Source organism: Myxocyprinus asiaticus, chromosome 31, assembly GCF_019703515.2.
Source record: "Myxocyprinus asiaticus isolate MX2 ecotype Aquarium Trade chromosome 31, UBuf_Myxa_2, whole genome shotgun sequence".
Taxonomy (NCBI): Eukaryota; Metazoa; Chordata; class Actinopteri; order Cypriniformes; family Catostomidae; genus Myxocyprinus; species Myxocyprinus asiaticus.
In genome coordinates this window covers 19,056,026-19,080,411 of record NC_059374.1, presented here as the reverse complement: position 1 = coordinate 19,080,411, position 24,386 = coordinate 19,056,026, and the positions used below count along the sequence as shown (strand labels likewise).

General features: G+C 38.9%; 1 protein-coding gene across 2 annotated transcripts in view; it reads right to left on the bottom strand.

Annotated features, from left to right (window-relative positions):
* Positions 1-24,386, bottom strand: part of LOC127422350 (calcium-binding protein 8-like) — a 138,174-nt gene that overhangs the window by 68,850 nt on the left and 44,938 nt on the right. For both annotated transcript variants that reach the window (XR_007894153.1, XM_051665808.1), the window contains exons 3-4: positions 18,156-18,299; positions 12,640-12,752 (exon numbers count right to left, since the gene is read on the bottom strand). Coding sequence is in view for 1 of the 2 variants with exons in the window: in XM_051665808.1 (XP_051521768.1) it covers positions 12,640-12,752; positions 18,156-18,299 (257 nt within the window). In the remaining variant the exon portion in view is untranslated. The remainder of the gene's footprint in view (positions 1-12,639; positions 12,753-18,155; positions 18,300-24,386) is intronic.

Here is a 24,386-nt window from a genome sequence, read left to right as displayed (position 1 = left end):
AACCTTAGAAATTTCACCCTATAACTCATTGGTTTCACCGGGTTCAAGCATGAGGAGTCAAAAAGAATATCATACAGGCCTATCCACTGTAATGTATATGCCATTAAAATGGATGCTCTGCCCCTGAATGTAGCCCTAGTACTTATAAAATGAAAACAAGTATAACGGATAAAAATAGATCCTGACGGGAATTTGTACTACTCAGTCCATCAGAGTGACAGATAAAGATTTATTCTAGCGCAGCCTTTGAACATGATGCAAAGCACAAACATCCCTAATAATTTAATCTCAGCACAAAAAACAAAAGCTCGTACAAAAGTTCAAGTGATTGTGAAAGCAAACCAGATATAGGCAAATTGTCAAGACTGTGCATATTATCTCACTGACTCGAATGAACAGCATTACAAAATGAATTAAAATAATAGACTCTTTTGCAGTAATTGTAATCTAATACAAGCCCTTGCATCAACAACACCTCAAAGCAATGGTAATATAATTCATTGAAATGATGAGCAGTGCGCTTTAACTAATCCAACCAGCAACACGTTAAATTAAATATTAACTGACCAATGAAGTTCACTATGCAATAGGGATGGCGATACCACTTATTTTCTTTTCGATCCGATACCAATAATTGCAAGTCCAATATCATCGATACCGATACCAATACCAATACCAATACTTGTATTAAATTGAATTTTTTTTTTTTTTTTGTGATTTCTTGGGATAAAATGGGTAATTTAAAATATAATTTTTTGTCATAATTCAAGCCATTTATTTTTTTTTTTTTTACATTTGTGAGGTTAAACAGAAAATTATTAGACTTCTGCTTTGTTTACCCTTACAAAAATTAACCATGGTTTCATTACAGTAACTATAGTTTAACCATGGGATTTAGTTAAACCATAGTTACCACACAATTAACCATGGTTACTACTGCAATATTACTGTTGTAAAACCATGGTTTCAGCACAAAAAACTAAACATGATTACTACTATATTACTTTAGTAAAACCATGGTAAACTATTTTTTAATGACTTATTAACAACAATTACACACAATTATAAGAAATAAGAAATGTCACCTTTAGATATGTTGTTATTTTAGCATGAATTTACTCCAGAAGCTGTTCCTCTTATTTTCTGTCATTACCTCAAGGCACTGATCCCTCTTGTTTGAATTAGCTTTGTGATGGCACAAGCGCTTGTCTGCTTGTGTCTTTCAGCATGCATCTTAAGATGAGCAGAAGAAGAAATAGTTCCCATCCTTCACAAGTATTTGCTAATATAGTCTAATCCTTTTTATTTCACTTTGAAGCTTATGCTTATTGTTCATGGTCATGGTAACCAAACAATAATATCTCTAATTAAAAAAAAAAATTTAAAAAAATGTTTAGAATAGATATTTTTGTGTGAGGACTGATATTTTTGATACAACGTCAGTATCAGAAGTATCAATACTTTAAGATCGATCCGCCCATCCCACTACGCAAGTCTGCACTCAAGAGAGGCAACTTCCGAGGACCATGTCAGCTTGACAAACACACTGTATGATCAAAGCTTTTGATTGGCTCAGGATAAAAGACAAATGTCAGGCTATCATTGAACATTCATTGCACATGTGCATTATGTTCTCCAGATCTCCGCTGATTAACACTGAGGATGATGGGCTAGCCCCACGCATGGCAAATGAGAACAATTAAATGGCTTTAATTTCTCAAGTATATTGACTGTTGTCTTGTATAATGGACATAAAACAAGTTTAAGATGAAAAATATATTCTTTATTAAAATAAATGTATAATTATGCCACGCATTTTGCCTAACAGCGCCACATCTGGTGATCTTTGCATGATCCTCCCCAACAAAGTGACATTTGACCTCACCATCCACCTTGAATTTTTTTTAACATATAGACTTAAATGCATTAACTTTTATGCATTAACTAAATGCATGATATTGTGTTCTAACCAGAAACAATGCGATAAGATTCCAGCGACATTCAATCGGTCTGTCCACACCAGGTGCAATGCAACACCGTGATTTTAATACACTAAAATTAGATGTCTTTGGGGTCTGGGTAGCTCAGCAAGTATTGACGCTGACTACCACCCCTGGAGTCACGAGTTCAAATCCAGGGTGTACTGAGTGACTCCAGCCAGGTCTCCTAAGCAACCAAATTGGCCCGGTTGCTAGGGAGGGTAGAGTCAAATGGGGTAACCTCCTTGTGGTCACGATTAGTGGTTCTCGCTCTCAATGGGGCGCGTGGTAAGTTGTGTGTGGAACGCAGAGAGTAGCTTGAGCCTCCACATTCTGGAAGTCTCCGCGGTGTCATGCGAGCCACGTGATAAGATGTGCAAATTTATGGTCTCAGAAGCGGAGGCAACTGAGACTTGACCTCCACCACCCGGAATGAGGTAAGTAACCGCGCCACCAAGAATTGGGCATTCCAAATTGGGAGAAAAGGTGATACATTTTTTTTTATAAATAAATACACTAAAATTAGGATAATTAACAATAAAATAAAGAAAACAGAGCAATTACAGAAGGAACAGTCTGTTTATTGAACACAAATAATTTCCTCACTGAAGCTCCATATAAGCATTCGCTTTCTACGGCAAAACCGAGGGGATAAATATACAATCACACACATACACAGGGCAAAGTTAGTTTATGAATCGCATCTTTATTCAGTCTGTTACAATTGTTTATGTTCACGCGGTAATCCTGGTGTTGTTTCGTCAATCTCCACATGATAAGGAAGCAGAGAGAAAGTCAGAATGAGCTGGTATGTCTCCCCTCTGCCATTCTGAACCAGTGTGTGGGTGTGTGGGTGTATGTGTGACAGAGCTCTGAGTGAAGAGAGCAAGACCTCAAGCACAACATTCAGTAAGTGTGTGACACCCTCAGCCAAAATCAAAATGTTGTGAACTGGCTAGTGAGATGCCGACTTAAATATACTGCAATACGAATATTTAGACCCATTTGGTGACTGTGCTGGCCAGCGCGACGTCACTGAAATAGAAACCATTTCAAAAATAGAAAGCCCTGTCACTGTCACTCGTCACGTGGTTAGACAAAAACTCTGATTAACATGAAAAGATACACTATATGGCCAAAAGTTTGTGGACACCCCCTTCTAATTAACGAATTTGGTTACTCCATTAAATCCAATAAAGAAAAATCTTAATGTTTCTTTATGTAATGGCTTGGGCTTTGTGTGCTTCCAAATTTTTGGCAACTGTTTGGGGATAGCCCTTTTCTGTTCCAGCATGACAATGCCCCTGTGAACAAAGTGAGGTCCATAAAGAAATGATTTACTGTTTCTGGCATGGAAGAAATTGACTGGCCTGCACAAAGCCCGGACCTGAACCCCACTGATCACTTTTGGGGTGAACTGGAACAGCAACTGTAAGTTAGGCCCCATCGACCAACATCAGCTCCTGACTTCACTGATAGCTTTGTGTCTGAATGAGAGCAAATCCCTGCAGCCATGTTACTACATACAGTATAGCAGAAAGCCTTCCCAAAAGAGTGGAAGCTGTTATTACAGCAAAGGGGGAAATTGATGCCTAAGGTTTTGAAATCAAATGTTCATCAAGCACATATGGTGTCCACAAACTTTTGGCCATATAGTGTACCTTTTATTGTGTCGCGGCGTCACGGCATGTCGGTTAGGACATGGTGTTAAATGCATTAACTTTTAATCAGTATTATTCTGCAAAATTCATACAGAGAAAATTGCACTTCTCCCATTTGAGAGAGAGTATATCCTGCAGATATTACCGTAGCATGGCTAGACAAGATTGTAGGATTGCTTCTTTTTTAATCGATTTTATTTATACTCTCCAAATCATTTTATTAATAGTCATTTGATTACATAACAACATTTGTCTTTTAGATATCCCACATAATGATTTGCTTTTTTAGATAGCTTTCGGCTGTATCCTGAAAAAGGCCATTTGCTAGTTTGATATACCACAATGCCATTGTTTTTCACAGCGTTTTTAAGGAAAACTTTTTCATTTATTTATTTATTTATGTATTTGCTGTAAGACAGAAAACAGAAAAGCTTTGTTTAATTCAATGTTGGCAACAATCTTATCAGTTAATCTTCAGAATATCTTTTGAAGTGGAAGCTCACTGCAGAGAAGGGAACAATACAAAGGTTGTAAGTAACAGATAAGTGGCAAATAAGAACTTATCTTTCCAGCAATCTCTTTTTTTGTCATTTATGTTACTATACTTAAACATTTAAAATAATATATTATATAAATATTAAATGTATTGTAATGCCACCTTAGAAAATACTCTTTGCTGTCCAGAATTATTTTTAATACATTTATTTCAAGGACAGTTTCCTTGGAGCAACCTGGTGTTATGTGCCCTTCTCAAAAGTACAGTAGTAATAATCAGCATATATTCATGAATTATAATAATAACAATATTAAGAATTAGCTTTTGTGGGATTTGACCCGATTTGAACTTTGCAGTACCATCTCTGATCTTGAACCATTTAGCCACAACCTCCACATGTGGGTTTCGCAACCGTATTTACTGTCTGTGTGAATGAATAGAGTTTGTTTTTTCTCATAAACAATTTCAGGATATTTTCTATTGATTTTCTCTTTATAGTGAAGGTTGTATTATCTCTGGAGTTTGCACCTAACCCAAGCTTTCTCACTTTTACCCACATACTAAAAAAGGCAAGTTCCCTGATCCCAGAACCGACACTGCCAGTCAACTGCTTCAAAATTTATACGGTAAAAAGTCAGAGAGTGGATATAATAAGCATAAAGTAATCATGCATATAAAAGAAAGGGCTGTAGGATGTTGCTGTAGGACAGCTATTTGCTTTTGCTGCCAAAGTAGAGACACCAGTAAATAAAGTGTGACCGAGCTTTGCCACAAAAACCATTCTGAGTGCATGAGAACACTGATGTGATGTAGCATTGATGGAACAAGCCTGACACAGCAGCAGCACGGCGGAAAATAAATATTAAAGAGCACAGTCCTCTACCAAGGCTAGAGAGTAATTCATAAAATATAATTAAAGCACTGACAGCCACGCAATGCTCTGAGATAACCCTTCTACTCGACATGATTCAGATGAATGGCACAGGAATGGAATAGCTCAGACTTCCAGAACAGCATTCAAAGGATGGTCAGATATCAGCTATAGAACTGGTGGGTCGCAACCCAAAATCTCAGGTCTATTCAGACTGGGTGGTGGGCAGCAGGGATAAACAGGGATAAAGCTGAATACAAATAATGAAATGCAACTAACCATAAAACATAGCTAGGGAAAAGTTTAAAAGTACAGGGATGCATCAATATGAAAATGTTTGGCAGATACTGATTTAAAAAAAAAAAAATATATATATATATATATATATATATATATATATATATATATATATATATATATATATATATATATATATATATATAGGCCGATACTGATTTGCAACTTACCTTATTTTGTCATCAGATCACTGTTTTACTAAGGAATGCTTAGAAATTTACAAAGAGGTACAAAGGCTTTTTCACTGTTTTAACAATAATTAATTTCCATTGAACATTGGATCTGTTGAACACATGACAGGCCAACATTGTAAAGAGAGCCATAGTGAAAGACATATATAAGATAAAAAGATTGAAAAAAAAAGATAAAAAAAAAACCAACTAAATATGATAACTTGATGATTGATGTGAAAAAAGATTATTTTGTTCTTCTAAAAAAATGTTGTACTTATGTTTTTGTAAAATGCAGCTTTTTAAGGTTTAGTATTCGCACAAAGCCATATTGCAATTTCAATCTTCATTCAATCAATTGTGCAGCATTAATGGATATCATACCGATATCTTAGAAGTCAAATCTGCTAGTTTCAAAGTGTTTTGGATGGTTTCCCCCATCATTTAGCCTATAGGTAAGTGCAGCTTTCACAACTGTCACGTCCATTTGCCATTTTTTCCGCATTAACGTGAGAACGTGACAGAATAAAAATTAAATATTACATGTTTTTTGAGTGCCAACCCTTCTACATATGTGGCTATTATTATTTCTAGATTGTGCATTTGAATTGACAGAGTTTTTACAAAGTGTGCTACTAATTAATTGTAAATAAACCATTGTTTATTTTTCATGATTATTACCAGTATGCCGATGGTTTTAATTTGGTCAATAATTGGCAGATAAATATCAGCAGCCAATATATCGGAGCATCCCTATTTAAAAGAAGAGAAAACGCTTCCCATATCTTTTGTTGTTGACATTAAAGGCCATGCGCCCAATTAAACTCTACAGTATTTCCAATCTGGTCTCATAAAAACACGTTACTATTACTACATTTTAGCAAAATGATTTTTACGTGGCTTGTACATATTGCGGAAGTTTGCTGGTGAAATTAACCCTTGAGGTGCTAAAACAACATTTTTTTATTTCCTTTGACACAAATCACCAGAAAAAGGGCAGATTATCAGTTCATAAACACTTACTTTCTGCCCTGTTCCTCACATAATGCTATATTATGACATCAAAACACTTTAACTATATCACATGACTTGTAAGATGATACATTTTAATGTTTGCATTATATAACCAACTACTTGTAAAAGCTTGTTCCAACACAATCAAACTGTACTGTAGATCAACTTACTAACTTGACTCTTGCGATGCAAAGGACCGGGGTACGAGTCCTGAAGAGCATGCGAGTCAACACGTGAACCGAAAGTGTCATAGAAGCTCAAAATGACGTGGTTGCTTTAGCAACTGCGTTTTTCATCTCACATTTGCTTTTTAAGACACTATAGGTTGGTTAGGTTTAGGTTTAGGTTTAAGGTAGGAAGGTACTTTTTTTTTTTTTTTTTTTTTTTTTTATAAACTTGATAGAGCATTCACCTTAAAAAATTTTTACAAACTTTTAGCACCACACAATGGACGTTTCACCTTGGAACTGCAGCGATACATGTAGGAAATCACGTAATATAATTTTGCAAAAATTTAGCCACGGTCACGTAATTTTCACTCAGTATTTGCAAATTCATCTGTCACTTGGTTAAAGCTAGCCAAATAAGGTAAATAGTAAAATGGACATGGTTGCATGACCTGTTTAAAAACCTTGAACAAAACTACGGAAGTTAAAAAGAAAAAGGATAAACATGGTTGTGGAACAGAAAAAAAAAGATATGTCAGGCAGAACGACAGCAGTCACCATTAACTTTCATTTTATGCAAAAAGATACAATGAAAGTGAATGGTGACTAAGGATAAAATTCTACCAAACATCTCCTTTTGTGTTCCACAGAAGAAAGAAAGTCATAAAGGTTTGGAACAACATAAGGTGACGATGATAAATTGAAATGATGACAGAATTTTTATTTGAATAATTTTGCATTGTTGGGCCTACACAGTTCTTAATAATATTAATAAATTTCAATGCTTGATTTTAAGAACATTTTTGTTTACTTTTGTATGATAAATAATAGAGCCTGACTAAAATGGGATTTTTGAGGCCGATACCGATTACTGAGGGGAAAAATTCACCAATTACCGATATGGTGGCCGATAAAGTAAATTTATGAGCTGGAATGAAAACAGACTTTTTCTATGTGGATTGTTCACTGATTTTGCACCGATATGACTATGCAAAGGTACTCAGAAGGCTGCTTTCCTAAACAAATATTTTTATCAAAGAATATTTGACATTATTATTATACATTGTCAACAAATTCTAGAAAATAAAGAATAAATGAAAATACAATAAATAGCTAAAAAAAACATCAGTACAGTATGTTTAGTATCAGTCAGTTGCTGACCATTTAAATAAAGAATAAATAAAAATAAAATAAATAGCTAAATAAACATCAGTACTGTTTAGCATTAGTCAAATGCTGACCATTAAAATAGAGAATAAATAAAAATAAAATAAATAGTTAAATAAACATCAGTACTGTTTAGTATCAGTCAAATGCTGACTATATTAATACTGCCAGTCAATTATTGGCAGGTGTAAAACAAAAAGCATTTTACACCTGCCAAGTCAAGAGATATACAGCGGCAGCGGTGTTACACCGTATTCTGCTATACAAGTTCAGGGGAAACTTTCAACGGTGCAAAACCAGACTTTTAAATATTAAATTTTATAAATGCAGCAACTGGAAATGTTCAGTTGAAGGGGGTACCAAACTGTGAATCCTGAACAAAACTGTTTGGTGAATACATGTTTAAACATTAGCTTCCACTCAGCTGACAACAATGAAAGTAGCTACATGGTTAGCTAGTTAGCTATAAGCTCGTTGTCACGGAGAGTAAAAGATGGACAAGCATTGCGTCTCATCAACTAGGTAACAGCGTAGCGTGAAATCAACACTCAACAGACACAATCCACCACCGCATCGTTGTCTGCTGAGCTGCAAAAAGATGCTCTGATGCTTACCTTTCAATCTGCTACATTACTGACTGAACTGATAAACTATAGCTGGCTAACAGCAAACAGACATGAGTGACATGGTTGTCAGGGACAGGTTTAACATTATATTAGTTATATTGAAAAGGGAAAATGATGGGGTCATTGTTTATTAACTTTCCAGTATGTATTTCACAAACTAGTTAGCAATTTACAGAGAAGAGACCGCTCAACTCCGCACCGCTTAACTCCGCCCTGTCTGCAGAGCCACCGTCAGTTCAGCTCTGTAAACAATGGAGTCGCAGCGTGCACTGCTGGACAAACTACGTAATGACACCAATAATAAAGCATTGTTTTCTGCATTATATGTTCTGAAAAAAAGTTTTCATATCTGCGCATATCGGTAAACATATATGCTGATATGATATATCGGTGAAAGGCTAATATCGGCCAATAATATCGGCCGACTGATATATCAGTCGGGCACTAATAAATAATAGGCTTGGAATCAATGCCTTTTTCATGCATCGATAATCAGAAAATTTTCCCGATGGTTATCGATATATATCAGATATAAATAGGACTGCTCGTTGGAAAATAGGTTTTGTATTTTCAAACATATTTCTCAACACAACTTTGGAAAAGTGTGAGCGGCAGGGTAAATTAAAGAGGGTCACACATCACACATGTCTGGTGGATGACATGGCGTGTTCTAAAATTTGAAACTCAAATCTGCAAACTCATCAACATTACTGCACATTCTTGAAGTACAAAAACCTTCGTAACTTTGGGCTGCCTTCTGCTGTGCCGCATCAGCACGTCCTCTGTGTGTGATACCGGTGCTTTTCCTACCCGCGACTGGCTTCAGTAAATGTTATATCGCCCTCTATATCTACATTTAATGACATCCCTAATAAACAATTTTGGCAGTGTTGGACCTCCACTTGACATCCAATGTCAAATCTGGGTCCTGAAGCAAAACCAGTTGACAGCTAATACACTATAGGGCAACTCTGCCATAACATGCAAAGACACTCAATACCAGCATTTACAACACAGTTTTTCCTGTCCTCTGCTAACATACAGCAGGAAGAGCTGAAGGCACACAAACAACTCTCTTTACATGCATTGGCAGGAATTGGATCCATAATAGGAAAAATCCTTCATAATGAGAAAATGATTCATCATCCCACTTCACAGACAGATGGCAGATGGGGCCGTTTCAATGATTCTGTACCCAGACAGTGAATGTGCCACTCTTGGGAGTAGATTAATTTACACAGATAACACTGCAAGATGTCAAAGGACACTAATCTTAGATTTTTGCAGTTCTGTTTGGTGATATATGTGGTGCAGAATTGACACACTTCAGCTGTAAATAAAAAATAAATAATCAGTGCTATACAGTTTTTACAGTGCTATAGCTTTCAATCAAGGTAACAATGAATTTAAATCAAGATATTTCTATTATAAAATTCACTGAAAGATGCTTGCCCATTGCAAACATTCAGTTGTCTGATGCTCAAAGACTTCTTATCAAGCCCTGCAACAGGGCCAACCAATGTAACAACCACCTGTCTCTGCCAAGTGGGGCTGGTATAGACTCCGTTTCATCTTCTGATATCATATATACAGCAGTCCATCATAATGCAAGGCGTAAGATCCATAGGGATCTTCTCTCCACCCAGCTTGAAAATGAGCATGCCAAACACTGCTATCACCCAAATTACATCAGCCACCTCATATTCTTACAAATCTGAATGAATATATCAATGTCCAGAGGTGGATAGAGTACCCAAAATCTTTACCTTAATTATTTTAAAAAAATTATTACTCAAGTAGAAGTAAAAGTAGTAATGTAAAAAAACTACTCAAGTAAGAGTAAGAAAGTATCCAATTAATAGAATACTCAAGTAGCGAGTAACTAGTTATTTCCACATAAAACATAATGGATGATTACGCCCCAATATTCCATTACATAATAGATATTTATCATGTATTACAGTGTATATACTATTATTATTATTAATGGAAATTTTCATCATACACCCTCATGTTGTTTCAAATCATATGACTTTTTTCAATGCAACACAATTAAAGAGATGTCAGACAGAAAGTTAGCCTTATAGTCACCAGTCACTGCATGTTTTTTCCTCCATATTATAAAAGGGAATGGTGACTGAGACTGGCAGTCTCTAACATTCTGTCTCATATCTTTTTTGGGTTCCACAAAATACACAAATTCACACAGGTTTGGAACAACGTGAGGGTGGGAAATTATGACAGAACATTAATTTATGGTTGAACTATCACTTTAAGGATGCTTGTAAGATTTGGACGAATCTGTCAATTAGAAGAGAAGTTTGGAAACCAGTTTCTAGTAATTATTATGGTGAAAAACATGAAGAATGTCCCACAGGCCCAATTACATGTAATGCTAAATAAAAAAAAGCAAGATCATGCTTTATTGACGCCTACTGTCACTATTTTAAAGTCTTGTATGGCGGGGCCTGGGTAGCTCAGTGAGTATTGATGCTGACTATCACCCCTGGAGTCGCAAGCTCGAATCCAGGGCGTGCTGAGAGACTCCAGCCAGGACTCCTAAGCAACCGAATTGGCCAGTTGCTAGGGAGGGTAGAGTCACATGGGGTAACCTCCTCGTGGTCACTACAATGTGGTTCTCGCTCTTGGTGGGCAAGCGGTGAGGTGTGTGTGGATACTGCGGAGAATAGCATGGGCCTCCACACACACTACGTCTCCACGGTAACGCGCTCAACAAGCCACATGATAAGGATTGACGGTCTCAGATGCGGAGGCAACTGACATTTGTCCTCCGCCACCTGGATTGAGGTGAGTCACTATGCCACCACGAGGACTTAGAGCGCATTGGGAATTGGGCATTCCAAACTGGGGAGAAAAGGGGAGAAAAAAATAATAATAATAAAAAAAAAAGTCCTGTATGGATTCTTAGATCAGTGTATTTACAGTATTTTCAGTGTCTAAAGAATTTAGATCATTAGCTCTGTACACTACGGGTAAACTACACCGTATCTCATGAGAAAAACACTCCGCATCTGTCAAGCGCAAACATACTGTCAGCTCATGCTCCAGAAGTCAAACACAATCCGCAAAGCAGAAGACATTTACACTTAATGCAGATGGATTTAGGAACTGATATACTGCAACACTGATATAAAAATGTATACTTATAAACTGAGGTCATAAGAGCCCATAGTTACATAATCACCCTGAACACAGACAAGTCCACATTATAATCGCCAAAACTTACCGCGCTACAATTTTAATCTTGAAATATCCACTTGTCTTGGTGTAAAAATGAAGGCACTGCATGACAAAACAACTCTTTTTCATGGTGTGGAGCGAAGAAAGTGTTTATTTGACGAGCTTGCTGCTACTGCAGTGGTGGACTCGACTCCAGTGACAGAGCGCAGCTGTAAAGTTCCACTGTCATAAAAGTCCCTTTCAAAAATCTCTCAATAAATTACGCATTTGGATTTACACTTATTAAATTAAAACCTGTAATGTAACAACAGGAACATTGCCCATTGTAACATTGTAAAATTTCTTCATTAGATATTTACTTGAGTAAGAGTGAAAAGTACACACCCTTAAATATACTCATAAAAGCTATTTTTTTCCAAAAAGTTACTCAAGTAAATGTAACAGAGTAAATGTAGCACGTAACCACCCACATCTGTCAATGTCAGCGTGCAAAATACACAAAACATTATACATGCAATGCGCACCTAAACCATCATTCAGACAGTAGAAGATGTCTCCCAGAATGTCAGCCGACACAAACCTTCAGTATGTAAATATAAACTGTTTTATGTAATATTCCAATTTAAATGGTCTGCACTTATTTAGTGCCTTTTTTAACCTTGGCAGTTCTACAAAGCACTTTACACTGTGTCTCAATTCACCCATTCACACACACACTCACACACCAATGACAGCAGAGCTGCCATGCAAGGCACAAGCCTGCAATTGGGAGCAACTTGGGGTTCAGTGTCTTGCCCAAGGACACTTCAGCATGTGGAGTCATGTGGGCCGGGAATTGAACTGCTAACCCTGCAATTAGTGGACAACCTGCTCTACCACCTGAGCCACAGCCACAAAGTATTTAGACATTGCACAACTCAGTTCTTTGATGTTTAGTTATTCAAAAGTTCCAGCAAGGGATTATGTAAATTGTTCTCCATGGTTTCTTACCTGCCAGAATATGCTGTCTATTGTGTTTCCAAGGAAACCTTCCCGTGTTTCTGAGGAGAGGAGCTTAGGTCCTAGTATCGTCATGAATTCATCGAAGTCCACTTGTCCATCACCTACAAAACAAATTCAAGTCAGAATCCAACTCACAAGAGCTCAATTTATAATTGAGGGCAACATTTTTTGACCAAAAGCATTAAAGGTGAAGTGTTTCATTTCTGTAGCACTCGTGACATCAATTAAATTGTAGAAATAGCTTGATTTGTTTTGAATAAAATGTGAGTGGTGCTTGCCCGTACAACACTCACCACCACGATGTAGAGTAGGGTGATGTGGGTGTTGTTATGTGGTTGCTTGAGTGTTTTTTTAGTGCATTGTGACATGGTTCCCACCCACTAGTTTCGATTTTGATCAATTGATATATGGACTTGGGTCCCCCTTTTAATGCATGTCTATAGGATTTTTTTCCTGCAAAAAAGTAATTTCACAACTTTCCTCAACAAGCCGCGCAGTTTTGAGTTATCATTCATGTCCATAGCACAAACAGTGTGGAATGGGTTATACGCCAAAGTTTAATACTCACCGGTTTTGAGAAACCCCTAAAGGACGGTAATTTTAAGTAATAGTAATGACGGGCCGCTCAAACAAAAAACAAAAAAATAATAATAATTTTTAAAGCGTGATGGAGAGCCACAGTTTTTTCACTCTTTGATGACTTACATACAGTTGTCTGTACATTAAACTAGGATAGGAGAAACTTTTAACTAGGGCTGTCAATCAATTAAAAATTTAATCAAATTAATTACATGTAATGCATATTAATATTTGAAGAAATATGTCACCAGATAAAAATAATGCAATATAAAACAAAAATAATAAAAAATAAATAGCAGTATATTTATAATAATGATACAAATTCTGATAATTCAAAGATATTACATTATTGTGACAGATGAGTGAACAGACAATAAAAAAGGGGCTTTGGAAGTCAATATGATGTTTGCATTATACAGTATTCATATCATGGAACAAAAGCCTATTACTGGCCTACAATCCACAACAATCCATTTTGCAACTGAGTTCGTCCTTGGGTGCATTTCCCAAAAGCATCGTTGGCCAACTATGGTTGTGAGTTCCATCATTACCAACACTGTTCAATGATTTGGTGTTTCCTGAAACTGCAGTTCCAATGAACATTCGCAAACATTGTCACTACAGCTCTTCCCCTGTGGTTAGATGCATAGTTCCTTGTTAGTTTGTTGTTTGGATATCATTTGACTTCGCTGAGGCTTCTATATCTTTTATTCCATATGCAGTGTATATTTCATTTTGTCAAGACTTTGACCACGTTTATGCACTTAAGAAATCTGCTCATTCCAGGGTTTTGCAGAAAGTGGTGTTCTGGAACGTCACGTAAACATGAATGCAGCCATTTTAGGGAGTAAAGGCTGTTAAGAAAAAGCGCTTTAACATACACGGTTTCTGTCGGAGAACACGGCTTATCAGTGTCCATGTTAGTCTCAGCCTCAGACAGCATGCCCAGGGACTGCCCACAGTCCGTGCACTAACCGTCTGCATTATTATTATATTTCAAAATAGCAAAAAAATAAAATAACTTATGCATAATTTTATCCATTTCACTTGGCATTGCTTTTCCTTCCTTCACAAGATGCACCTATTGGGAAATACCTGGAAAGAAAATGTCATATTTTAATATAGGCCTATGTATTACAATTTATAATGTTGCCTGCATTTCAAAAATAAGTTAGGGATGGCATCAACGAACTATAAAGGTTTCAAATGTATTTATTTATTCATCCAGAAAAATGCCCCGATATCACATCCTAGGCCATCATCCAGTTAGTCGACTTGTTGCTGTATTTTTCCAATAATTTTAGCAAGGCACCTTAATACCATGATACCGCGGTACTTTTTGTGAAGATTATCGTATCGTAAACATTTCATACCGTTACACCCCTACTCTATACATATATTCCGTTATTTGCCTGTGTGTTTTCTGTGCAATCCCTCATGATTCTTATATAAATATAGAGTCCATTATATAAATTATATCTTGGTCCATATGTTATGGAACTAAACCAACTGTGATTAATCGCTTTACATGTCAGTTAGAGGGCTTTTCCTGTCTAAAGCCCAAAGTATACTTCGGTCAAATGCTGAGCGTCCGCATACAGGACATGTGACACAAATCTCGTCATCAACAGAGTACTCGAGCACTGAATGCACGCAGCCCGTTATTTCTTTTAACGCTCACAATGTGCATACGCCTGGAGTTATTTGCACTAATTAGTGGGTCCACAAGGTGGCAACACTTACATTTTGAGCCATTGTTGCACATGCTAGAAGAAGATATTCACCACTAAACATTAGGAGATGAAGGTAAAAACAACAACAGTGGATGTGCAAGTCAAGAATGCATGTGTGAGGAGGTCAGGAGATACCTGCATTTGTATACCTTGAGTCTGAAGGAATATAAAGACATCTTCATGGGTCTAAAATCCTGAAGAGAAAGTCCGGTGTGTCATAGCAGTCATAGTGCGCATGCGCCAACCGCCTTTGTATGTGCGCACAGTTATATGGAGTATACTTTGACAGGCTCGCGTTCGACTGTACGCAGAAGCTGAGCGTTCGCATCAAAATGGAAGTATACCTAGGGCTTAACTGGCCGGTTCTTGGCCAATGTAAGCTGCTATAAATCCCAGACCTTTGCCGTTTTAGTCAAAGGTCTGGCTATGTGAGACCATGTTAATGCCTGGGGTTCTTAGGTTTTTGAAGAATGAGCATGTGCATATTTGCTCAAATGCGTGGGGAGAAACATGAAGTCTGATGTAAAGGGAAACCCCACTATTGCAGTGCAATGAATCTGTCGCATTAAATAGTGCATGCAGCTTTCGTGTCTTAAGCAGCTTTCGTGCATTAAACAGCTTTCTAAATTAGGTGTAAATGAGCTATAATCTAATATCCGCACAAATTATTACTCCACTCCTTGCGTAACATCATTAACGATAGCTCTATATTGTTGAACCAACGTGGTTCAAACGATGGATGTACGACATACTTACTACGGTTTTGGAAAACAGTCATGACTAGCTAGTTAATTTCTCCAACGATGCATCGTACTATAGTGGTTAAGTAGTGAGTTACGTAGTTGTATGTGAAACATGCCCTGTTCGACTCATGGGCTGTTTGTCTGTCTGCACAATATTTGTTGGTCTATGTACACATGCGTCATGGACACAGACACTTTTGTAGCGTCTCCAATGGCCCAAATACAATATATACAATATATACAAAACACTGGGGCCTTACTCCTTATTTCGGAATTTACATAAAGTCAGGGGGCATGACTACTTTTGTTGATTTTTTAACACCTTTTTTATATAATTAACTGCACTTTATCAACACGATAAATTGATAGCCTTAGTTTTGACATCAAAAAAATTACACACTTCCCTTTAACACTACAGTTAAACACACTAATACTGTATATACCAGCAGTTATGAATAAACAGTCTTAAAACTATCTTATGGACAAATTAGATACATAATGTGTTTGTAACATACACTTTCAACGAGTGCTTGAATGAGTGGGACCTGTGCATTCCAAACTACTTGTAGGCTTCTTCAGAGCAGTGCTGCTCCTACAGATGACTCAAAGTGACTAAATCTAGCTGATCTCTGAACATTAATGTGAGTCCTCAGGCACTCAGGTACATCTGACTACATTAGCTGAACAAATTAATCTGCTGTCTGGCAGCTCAGCTCATTTCATGTGACAATGGCCAGGTAACATGGCCCTTGAATATAAAGACATGCGTATCTAATAAATGTCAATTGGAGCCATCAGGATTTGTATTCTTCATATCTCAAATGATAGATGAGCAAGCTCATTACACTATCAAATGAACAGAAGTAGCACTTTATTAGCACTTTGTTATGAATATATATATATATATATATATATATATTTTTTTTTTTTTTTTTTTTATCTAATCCTTAATACAATTTTTACTTTCCATTATTGAATGGAAAGTGCAATACTTGGCTTTGATATTTGGCAAGAATTTAACAATGTGACAACTCAATATCGCAATAAAATCCTGAAACAAATTTTCATTTTGTGCCATTTTTGTGCTAAATATGTTTTTATTATGAAATTTCACTGATAAAAATGAACAGGTTAAACAACTTGGTCACATTATTTGATATATTTGACTCTGTTTAGTGTATAATGCAAAACATTTTAATGGGGTACAAAGACTTAACCTACCTAAAATGTACTTTTATTGAAATGTATTCATTTAAAAAAAAAAAAAAAATCAGAAATTATCTTTGTCCCTGCACTTTCTGTTCAACAGTGCTATGCTGTGACATTTCCACTATATAACAAATAATGGTTTGATCTTTTCGACATCATATTAAAGGGATTGACATATAAAAAATTACAAATGGTTCAAACAAAGGTAGGTTTCTATGCCTACACTTCTATAATTTACACTCAAATAATAATTTAAAGATTTATGCATTTTAATTTGAGTTATTTTTAATAAAATAAAAAAACTAAATATTTTAAGTTTTATACATTTTTCTTTTTTTGTTCAATTTTACACAATTACATTTTTATAGAATTTTGTTATGAAACTGAAATGGGCTAATCTTAAAAATAGGCTAAAATATATATTTTTGTAGTGAACACTCAATAGTTAATCCCTGTTATGGAGAAAAAAAAAATTCCTGCAATATAGCACAATTGGTATTATGTCCTGTGAATAGTAGAGTCTCTCAAAAAGTATGGTATCTGTCACTGATGTTTAGCTCTGGTCCAAGCTTGAGTCTGTGCTGTTTAATATTATACCGTACATGCATTACTTTAGGTTTAAAGTAGAAAAGTCCAGCTCTCTGTTACTGATAAAATCCTCAGACAACCAGGCAAAGTCCCTGACTCACAAAAAGGGGAAAAAATTGTATTCATATCTGATGAAATTGAGCTAAAATGTAGTATAGCTGTCATAACAATTAATGTAGGGTTCCAAATCTACATTTAACAGCCTGAAGTCAAAGGTAATGTCTAGTGTTTTATGAACATATGTCAACGAAGCAGGAAAACATTATGATTATATTAATTAATTTCCACTTAAACCTCTTGTACAAAAAATCTTCACTACAAATTAACAACAAAATATTTCAGGCCTAAAAGCCTTTTGAAGATTCTGTATTTGGACAATCTTTCATGTCCAGAATGCACAGTAGCATTCTCTTTATGAATAACACATAAAGTACAATCCCAACATACGTCTCCAGGCTCCTATGTAAACCAACTCAATAACATTATCAGACCCTCTTACATCAAAATCACACTTGAGATTCAAAAATCATTATGTCTATGGAGAGTCCTCATAAGGATAGCTGCACGAACATGTGTGTGTGTGTGTGTGTGTGTGTGTGTGTGTGTGTGCGTGCATGCGTGCGTGTGTGTGTGTGTGTGTTGGGCAACTCACCATCCATGTCCAATCTCTGCATGATGATTGCCAGCTCTACTTCACTGGGCATGTACCCTAGTGAGCGCATGGCCATGCCAAGCTCTTGCTTGGAGATGAAGCCATTGCCATCCCGATCCAGGACCCTGAACGCCTCACGGATCTCTGCCAAGACAAACAAGTGGGTAACTCAACACCTCAGGTCTCTCTGTACTCTCTGTAACGTCCCTCCCTCTTCCCAGATTCATCCCAGACCAAGACTCTCTCATTGGTTAAATTCCAATGAGCAACAGTGATTGCAATTATCTCACACTTTCTCTGCATCTGTTGTTATTTCACCAGTGGCAAAACAAACTACTGCAGATATAGTGCTGTTTCTCTCCTAAAAATCATTTGTCACCTTCCTATTTTTATGTTGATTCCCCTTACATGTGGAGAGAATAGGGAAAAATAAAGGATCTGACCTCAGTATATGAATACAAAAAAAAAAAAATGGGGAGACTGGGGAGTGTTGTAATACATTTTTGTTTAAATGTCTGTAACTCAGTGTTTTATAAAAAAAAAAATATGAAAAAAAACTAATACAAACATATTTGGTGGTGGACACATTTAATAGTGATTTTTCACCTGTAGCCAATTTCTAGTTGATTAAACTGATGATATTTCAACTCACCCTGTGTTATAACACTTCCCGGTCTCCCCTACTATAAAAATCTGAATTTTTACCAACCAGGAAAAGGACAGAGGGCTAGGTTGCTGATTTTTTCTTTTGATATCTGCTTTACAGAGGAGAGCTATGTCTCTGAAATGCATATATATGTCTCGAACTGCCGAGATGGGGACTTGACTCCATCAAATGCATATTTTATAAACAATTATTCTGTGAAGAAAAAACTTGTGGCGGAGGACTTGTGTTTTAAAATAGAGCTTGAGTGTCTCTCTGAAGAACACTACGATTGCGCAGCATGCTTGAACACACAGCAGTACATTGGGTAATTTTGCTTAAGTACTAAAGCCAGTTGAAATCAAGCAACCTGGGAATCAACATGCAGCAAACAGAAGCATCCTGACCTTTAAAAACACACTGCATTTTCTCACACATTTAAAACAAGACTTACAATTGCAAATACTCAGAGCAACAAGTTATTTAATTTTTAATTATAAAAAATAGATTTTTTTAAGAGAAATGGCAATTTTGAAAAAATATGTGTGCTCTTCAGTGAAAATTTTTTATTAATCTAAGCCAATTGACTGAGAATTTACCAACACTACAGTATTTGGACACTAAAATACCACAATTATTTTTAACATCTTGAGGTCAAGGAGTTAAACAGTTATGCTATACTAAATGTTTCAAGAAAATAACTGTATTAGTGCATAAAAAACTGAGTTCCCAAACTTTTTGACCAATTAATTTTCACGAGTTTTCCATTACCTTTCCTGTCGTTTGTGATTACTGGAAAGACGTTTTTTAAATAATTTTATAGAGAACAGTTCTGGGGCATATTTGCGGTACCAATACTTTTAAAATACTAGTTTTAAATAATTGTACTTTCTAGCAGTGTCAGTGTGGCAGCGGGGGTGTGGTCGAGCATCCGTCCGGAGAGAGAGAAAGCGGTAAGGACGCTTGCACCTGAGCTAGATTATGTGTAACACCTGTCTCTAATTCCAGTGAGCATGGGGAGAGTGGCATATAAGCAGCCACACCATCAGCAGAGGGTGTGAGAGAGTCTGGCACAAAGAAGGCCATGGTGCTCCTGAAGCTGAAGCTGTTACTTTTAACCTGTTTTGTTTATGAAGCTGATGTGTTTAAGTGACTACGTGTTTATGAAGCTGATGTGTTAAATGCCTATGTGCCTGTGAAGCTGATGAGTTTGTGAAGTTGTAAAGCACTGAAGTGGCCTATTAAAGTCCTACTTGAGCCAGGAAAAACCTGCTCCTTCCGCTCTTGTCCGGAGAAGCCCAACTTGCTGCCCAACAGCTGCCGGCGGCTAACCTCCTGACCTATAATGACCTGAAGAAGGCCATCCTGCAGCGAGTGGGTCGAAGTCCGGAGCAGTACGGCCAGCTCTTCCGGACCTTGAAGCTGGGGAAGTCCGACCGCCCGTTTGCCTTTTCCCAACGGCTCCGAGACGCGTGCCGGAAATGGCTGCTGGCAGGGAACCGCGATGTCGTGGGAGTCATCGATCAAGTGGTACTGGAGCAGCTTATCTTTCGTCTGCCTAAAAGAATGGCGGAGTGGGTCCAGTGCCACCTGGAGGAATTGCTGGAGGAAGCTGTCCAACTCACGGAGGACCATATGGCGGCGTACCCAAGGGCGGAAGAGCCCTCTTCTTCTTCTTCTCTCTCTCTCTCTCTTCCCCCTCCCCCTGTGTGTTCCCCCCTCCCCTCTCACTCTGCTCTCTCTCCAGAGCCTGTTCCTGCCCCGCGGAGGCGAGGAGCTCCACCACCGCGGCCAGTTCCCCAAGCGAGGTGGGGGGCACACCCCCTCTGCCCCTACAGTGTCCGCTGACGCAGGTGCAGGCATGGAGCCTGGGCTGGTCTGCTGGAGTTGCGATTGCGAACTGCCCGAGGCCCAAGACCAAAAAGGGGGTGAGACAGTTCCTGGAGCTGGCTGGCTATTATTGGAGATTCATGCCTAATTATTTGGATGTCACCAGCCCGCTGACTGATCTCACTAAAAAGGGAGCTCCAGACCCGGTCTAGTGGACGGAGCAGTGTCAACAGGCGTTTACACAAGTTAAAGCCGCACTTTGCGGGGGGCCGCTTTTACATTCACCCGACTTCTCTCTCTCCAATGTCTTGCAGAAAGACGCTTCAGACAGAGGACTGGGGGCCGTACTCTCACAGGTGGTGGAGTGGGAGGAGCGCCTGGTGCTGTACATTAGCCGCAAGCTCTCACTAAGGAAGACTAAGTACAGCACCGTAGAGAAGGAGTGTCTCGCCATCAAGTGGGCAGTCCTCAGTCTCCGGTACTACCTGTTGGGGCAGGCCTTCACCCACTGCTCGGATCACGCCCTACACCAATGGCTCCACCACATGAATGATAACAACGTGCGGATCTGGCTCATCAGCCATTTAAGTTCAAGGTGGTCCACAGACCGGAAGCGCAGATGGCTGTCGCCGACTTCCTTTCCAGAAATGGGGGGGAGTGGTAGACATGGATGTCTCCCCGGGCTGAGTCGGGCGGTGTGGATATGTGGCAGCGGGGGCATGGTCGAGCGTCTGTCCGGAGAGAGAGAAAGCGGTAAGGGCGCTTGCACCTGAGCTAGATTATGTTTCAGTTTTACCTGAGCCAGGAAAAACCTGCTTCCCTGTGTTCTCCTTCCTGCCTGTTGTGAAGCCGTTCTACAGTCAGAAATTAACAAATGCCCCCTGGATTTGATTTTCAAGGGCATCTTTTTGCATTTATGAGGGCATTTTTTTCTGAACATATATATAAAAAAATACTGCCACTCTTTTATTTATATACTTCAATTTAATCAATGTATTTACTTAAGTTCACAATCCGAATAAGATTGAAAATGCATTACCTCCTTCCAATAAAATTTAATCAACATCATATCATATTTTATTTGATAATGTGTATAACTAGTCTATATTATAACGATATCAGATGTTATTAATACAATTACAAAAACAGAAAAATTCATTACAGGGGCATTGTTTGCCCACACATTTTGAATTTCAAGAGCATTTATGCCACTTTTGGTGGCATTTTTATTTTGCCACAAGCCCCCCTTAATTTCTGACCCTGTTTTTTGGAGTACAAAATTTACCCCACACAAGCACTCACAAACAGCAATATATAGCAGATTAAATATTCTGGAGCAAATATAGCATAACTATAAAAATGTAACTTCCTTATTTAAATGTCCATGATATGTTCAAGACTTCTAAAAACTGTATTCATTTCTATTACTTTTCCATAACAAAACACTATTTTTTGTAAACAAGTACTGTGGGATATGATCTTACAATGTAACTGTGGTGAGCAGGGTGGAGTCAAGTGGCATCTGGGCATTCCAGCGAGGGGAAGTGGGAGTATTTTTGGAGAAGAGACAGCAGCAGACGGGAGAGAGATGTACGAAGCTTGTCCACGTGTTTGACTGTTTTTATGATTTGATGCAGCTGGCTGAAAAGCAGTGCGTGTTTTTGTTTCTTTGTACACTGAAAAGTGTCATTAATTGTCTACATGTTTGTCAAGCCAGTCCCAGCTTCAAGGCGTCCTCGCCGCTGACTGAGGATTGCGATGCCGAGGGAGTGCTCGATCTGGTGGAGCTGGAACACTGCATCAACCGGCACCCGGAAGGGACGGCTGAGGGGTCCAGTGCCATCGCCCGGCGTCGCAGACAGAAGCATGACAGCGAGCTGAGGGCCAGTCGATGGCGAATCTGGGGCCGGCGAGCCCATCTCTCTCTCCTCTCTCTCCCCTCACTGCTTTCTCTCTCCCTTTTGTTATTCCCACCCCCCTTTTCCTTTTCTCCTCTCTTTCATCCTGTTCCCCCTCCCAGGCACACACAGGTCGGATCCGGAGACCGGTGTGACCCGTCGATGCTCCTTCCCTAGAAATGGGGGGGGGGAGTAGGTCACAGGCCAGAGAAATCCCCGACTGAGTTCAGCGATGGGGGTATGTGGTGAGCTGGGCAGAGCTGAGCGGTGTCTGGACAGAGTGAGGCTGGGAAGATAAGTGGCGAATTACTTTCACCTCTGTGCCACATCGGTCTCGCGTTCCAGCGAGGGGCGGCGGGAATACTTAAGGAGAAGAGACAGCGGCATATGAGAGAGAGAGAAGCGTGAAGCTGTCTGTGTGGGTCTGCGTGTCAGAAGCACGGGTGCTGAAAAGCAGCGCATTTGTTGAATGTTCTGCTGAAAAGTCTTATTGTGGAACACTGAAAAGTCTTCGACAATAAATGTCTATGTGCTTTGTCAACCTTGTCCCAGCTTCCTCCTTTCCCCTCATTAATTGTTACACTGGTGCCAAAACCTGGGTAGGAGGAAAGACGCGCCGTCAAGGAGTCCTCGCCACTGACTGAGGATTGCGACGCTGAGGGAGTGCCCAATCCAGTGGTGCTGGAATACTGCAGCAACTGGCAACCGGAAGGGATGGCTGAGGGGTCCAGTGCCATTGCCCGGCATCACAGACGGAAGCATGACAGCGAGCTGAGGGCCAGTCGATGGACTGTCCGGGGCCGGCAAGCCCATCTCTCTCTCCTCTCTCTCCCCTCTCTGCTTTCTCGCTCCCTTTTGTTATCCCCCCCCTTCTCTTTCTCCTCTCTTTCATCCTGTTCCCCCTCCCAGGCACGCACAGGTCGGATCCGGAGACCGGTGTGACCTGTCGATGCTCCCTTCCTCGAAATGGGGGGGAGTAGGTCACAGGTCAGAGAAATCTCCAACCTGAGTTCAGCGATGGGGTATGTGGTGAGCAGGGCGGAGCCGAGTGGCATCTGGGCAGAGCACCTGTGAGCCACACTGGCCTCGCGTTCCAGCGAGGGGAGGCAGGAGTATTCCTCCTTACCTTCTTAAGTGTTACAGTAACGTATATAAACTTATGTTTAACTTTGTTGAGTTGAGAGTCTTCCACAGCAACATCTGATTGGGACCTCCCAGTCATAAATCAATAAACAAGGAAATGGTGTATACTGGAGTCTCAGGACGGGATGCCGTCAACCTCTCGGTTAGAGTCAGAGTTGCAAGTGTAGGATTGGGTAATCCCAATCTGAGTTTATGTCTATAGTGTGTGAGTGTAGGTGTCTGAGACACTAAGTAAAAGATTCATCTAATGTCAGATTTAGAATCTCTACAACACTACTAATTTGATAAAACATCAGCTAGGCATTGAGAACCCAATCCATAAGCTCCATAAGGAGTTAGCTCGTAAGGATGACTCATTGGATTTGGATAAATTTATTAATCTCTCCATTGGTGTTGATAATTTGTTGTGCAACTGCACCAAGGGTTCCATTTCTTGGAAGGAAATCTCCCATAATTCCCCTCCAGATACTCTAATGCAGTCCGAATAACCCATGCAAATCGGCCGTATAAGACTTTCCATGTCTGAACGATCACGGTGGCAGAGAGAAAGGTTGTGTTTTTATTGTGGAGATGGTACTCACCGCCTCTCGTCATGCCCTAAAAAGACTTCAAAGTCTGAATCTGCTCCTTGGGTGAGTAAAGAGAATTTTTCCACCATTGTTAACAGGAGCTTAATGGTACCTATTACACTCATTCATCAAGATAAATCCTTTTTTG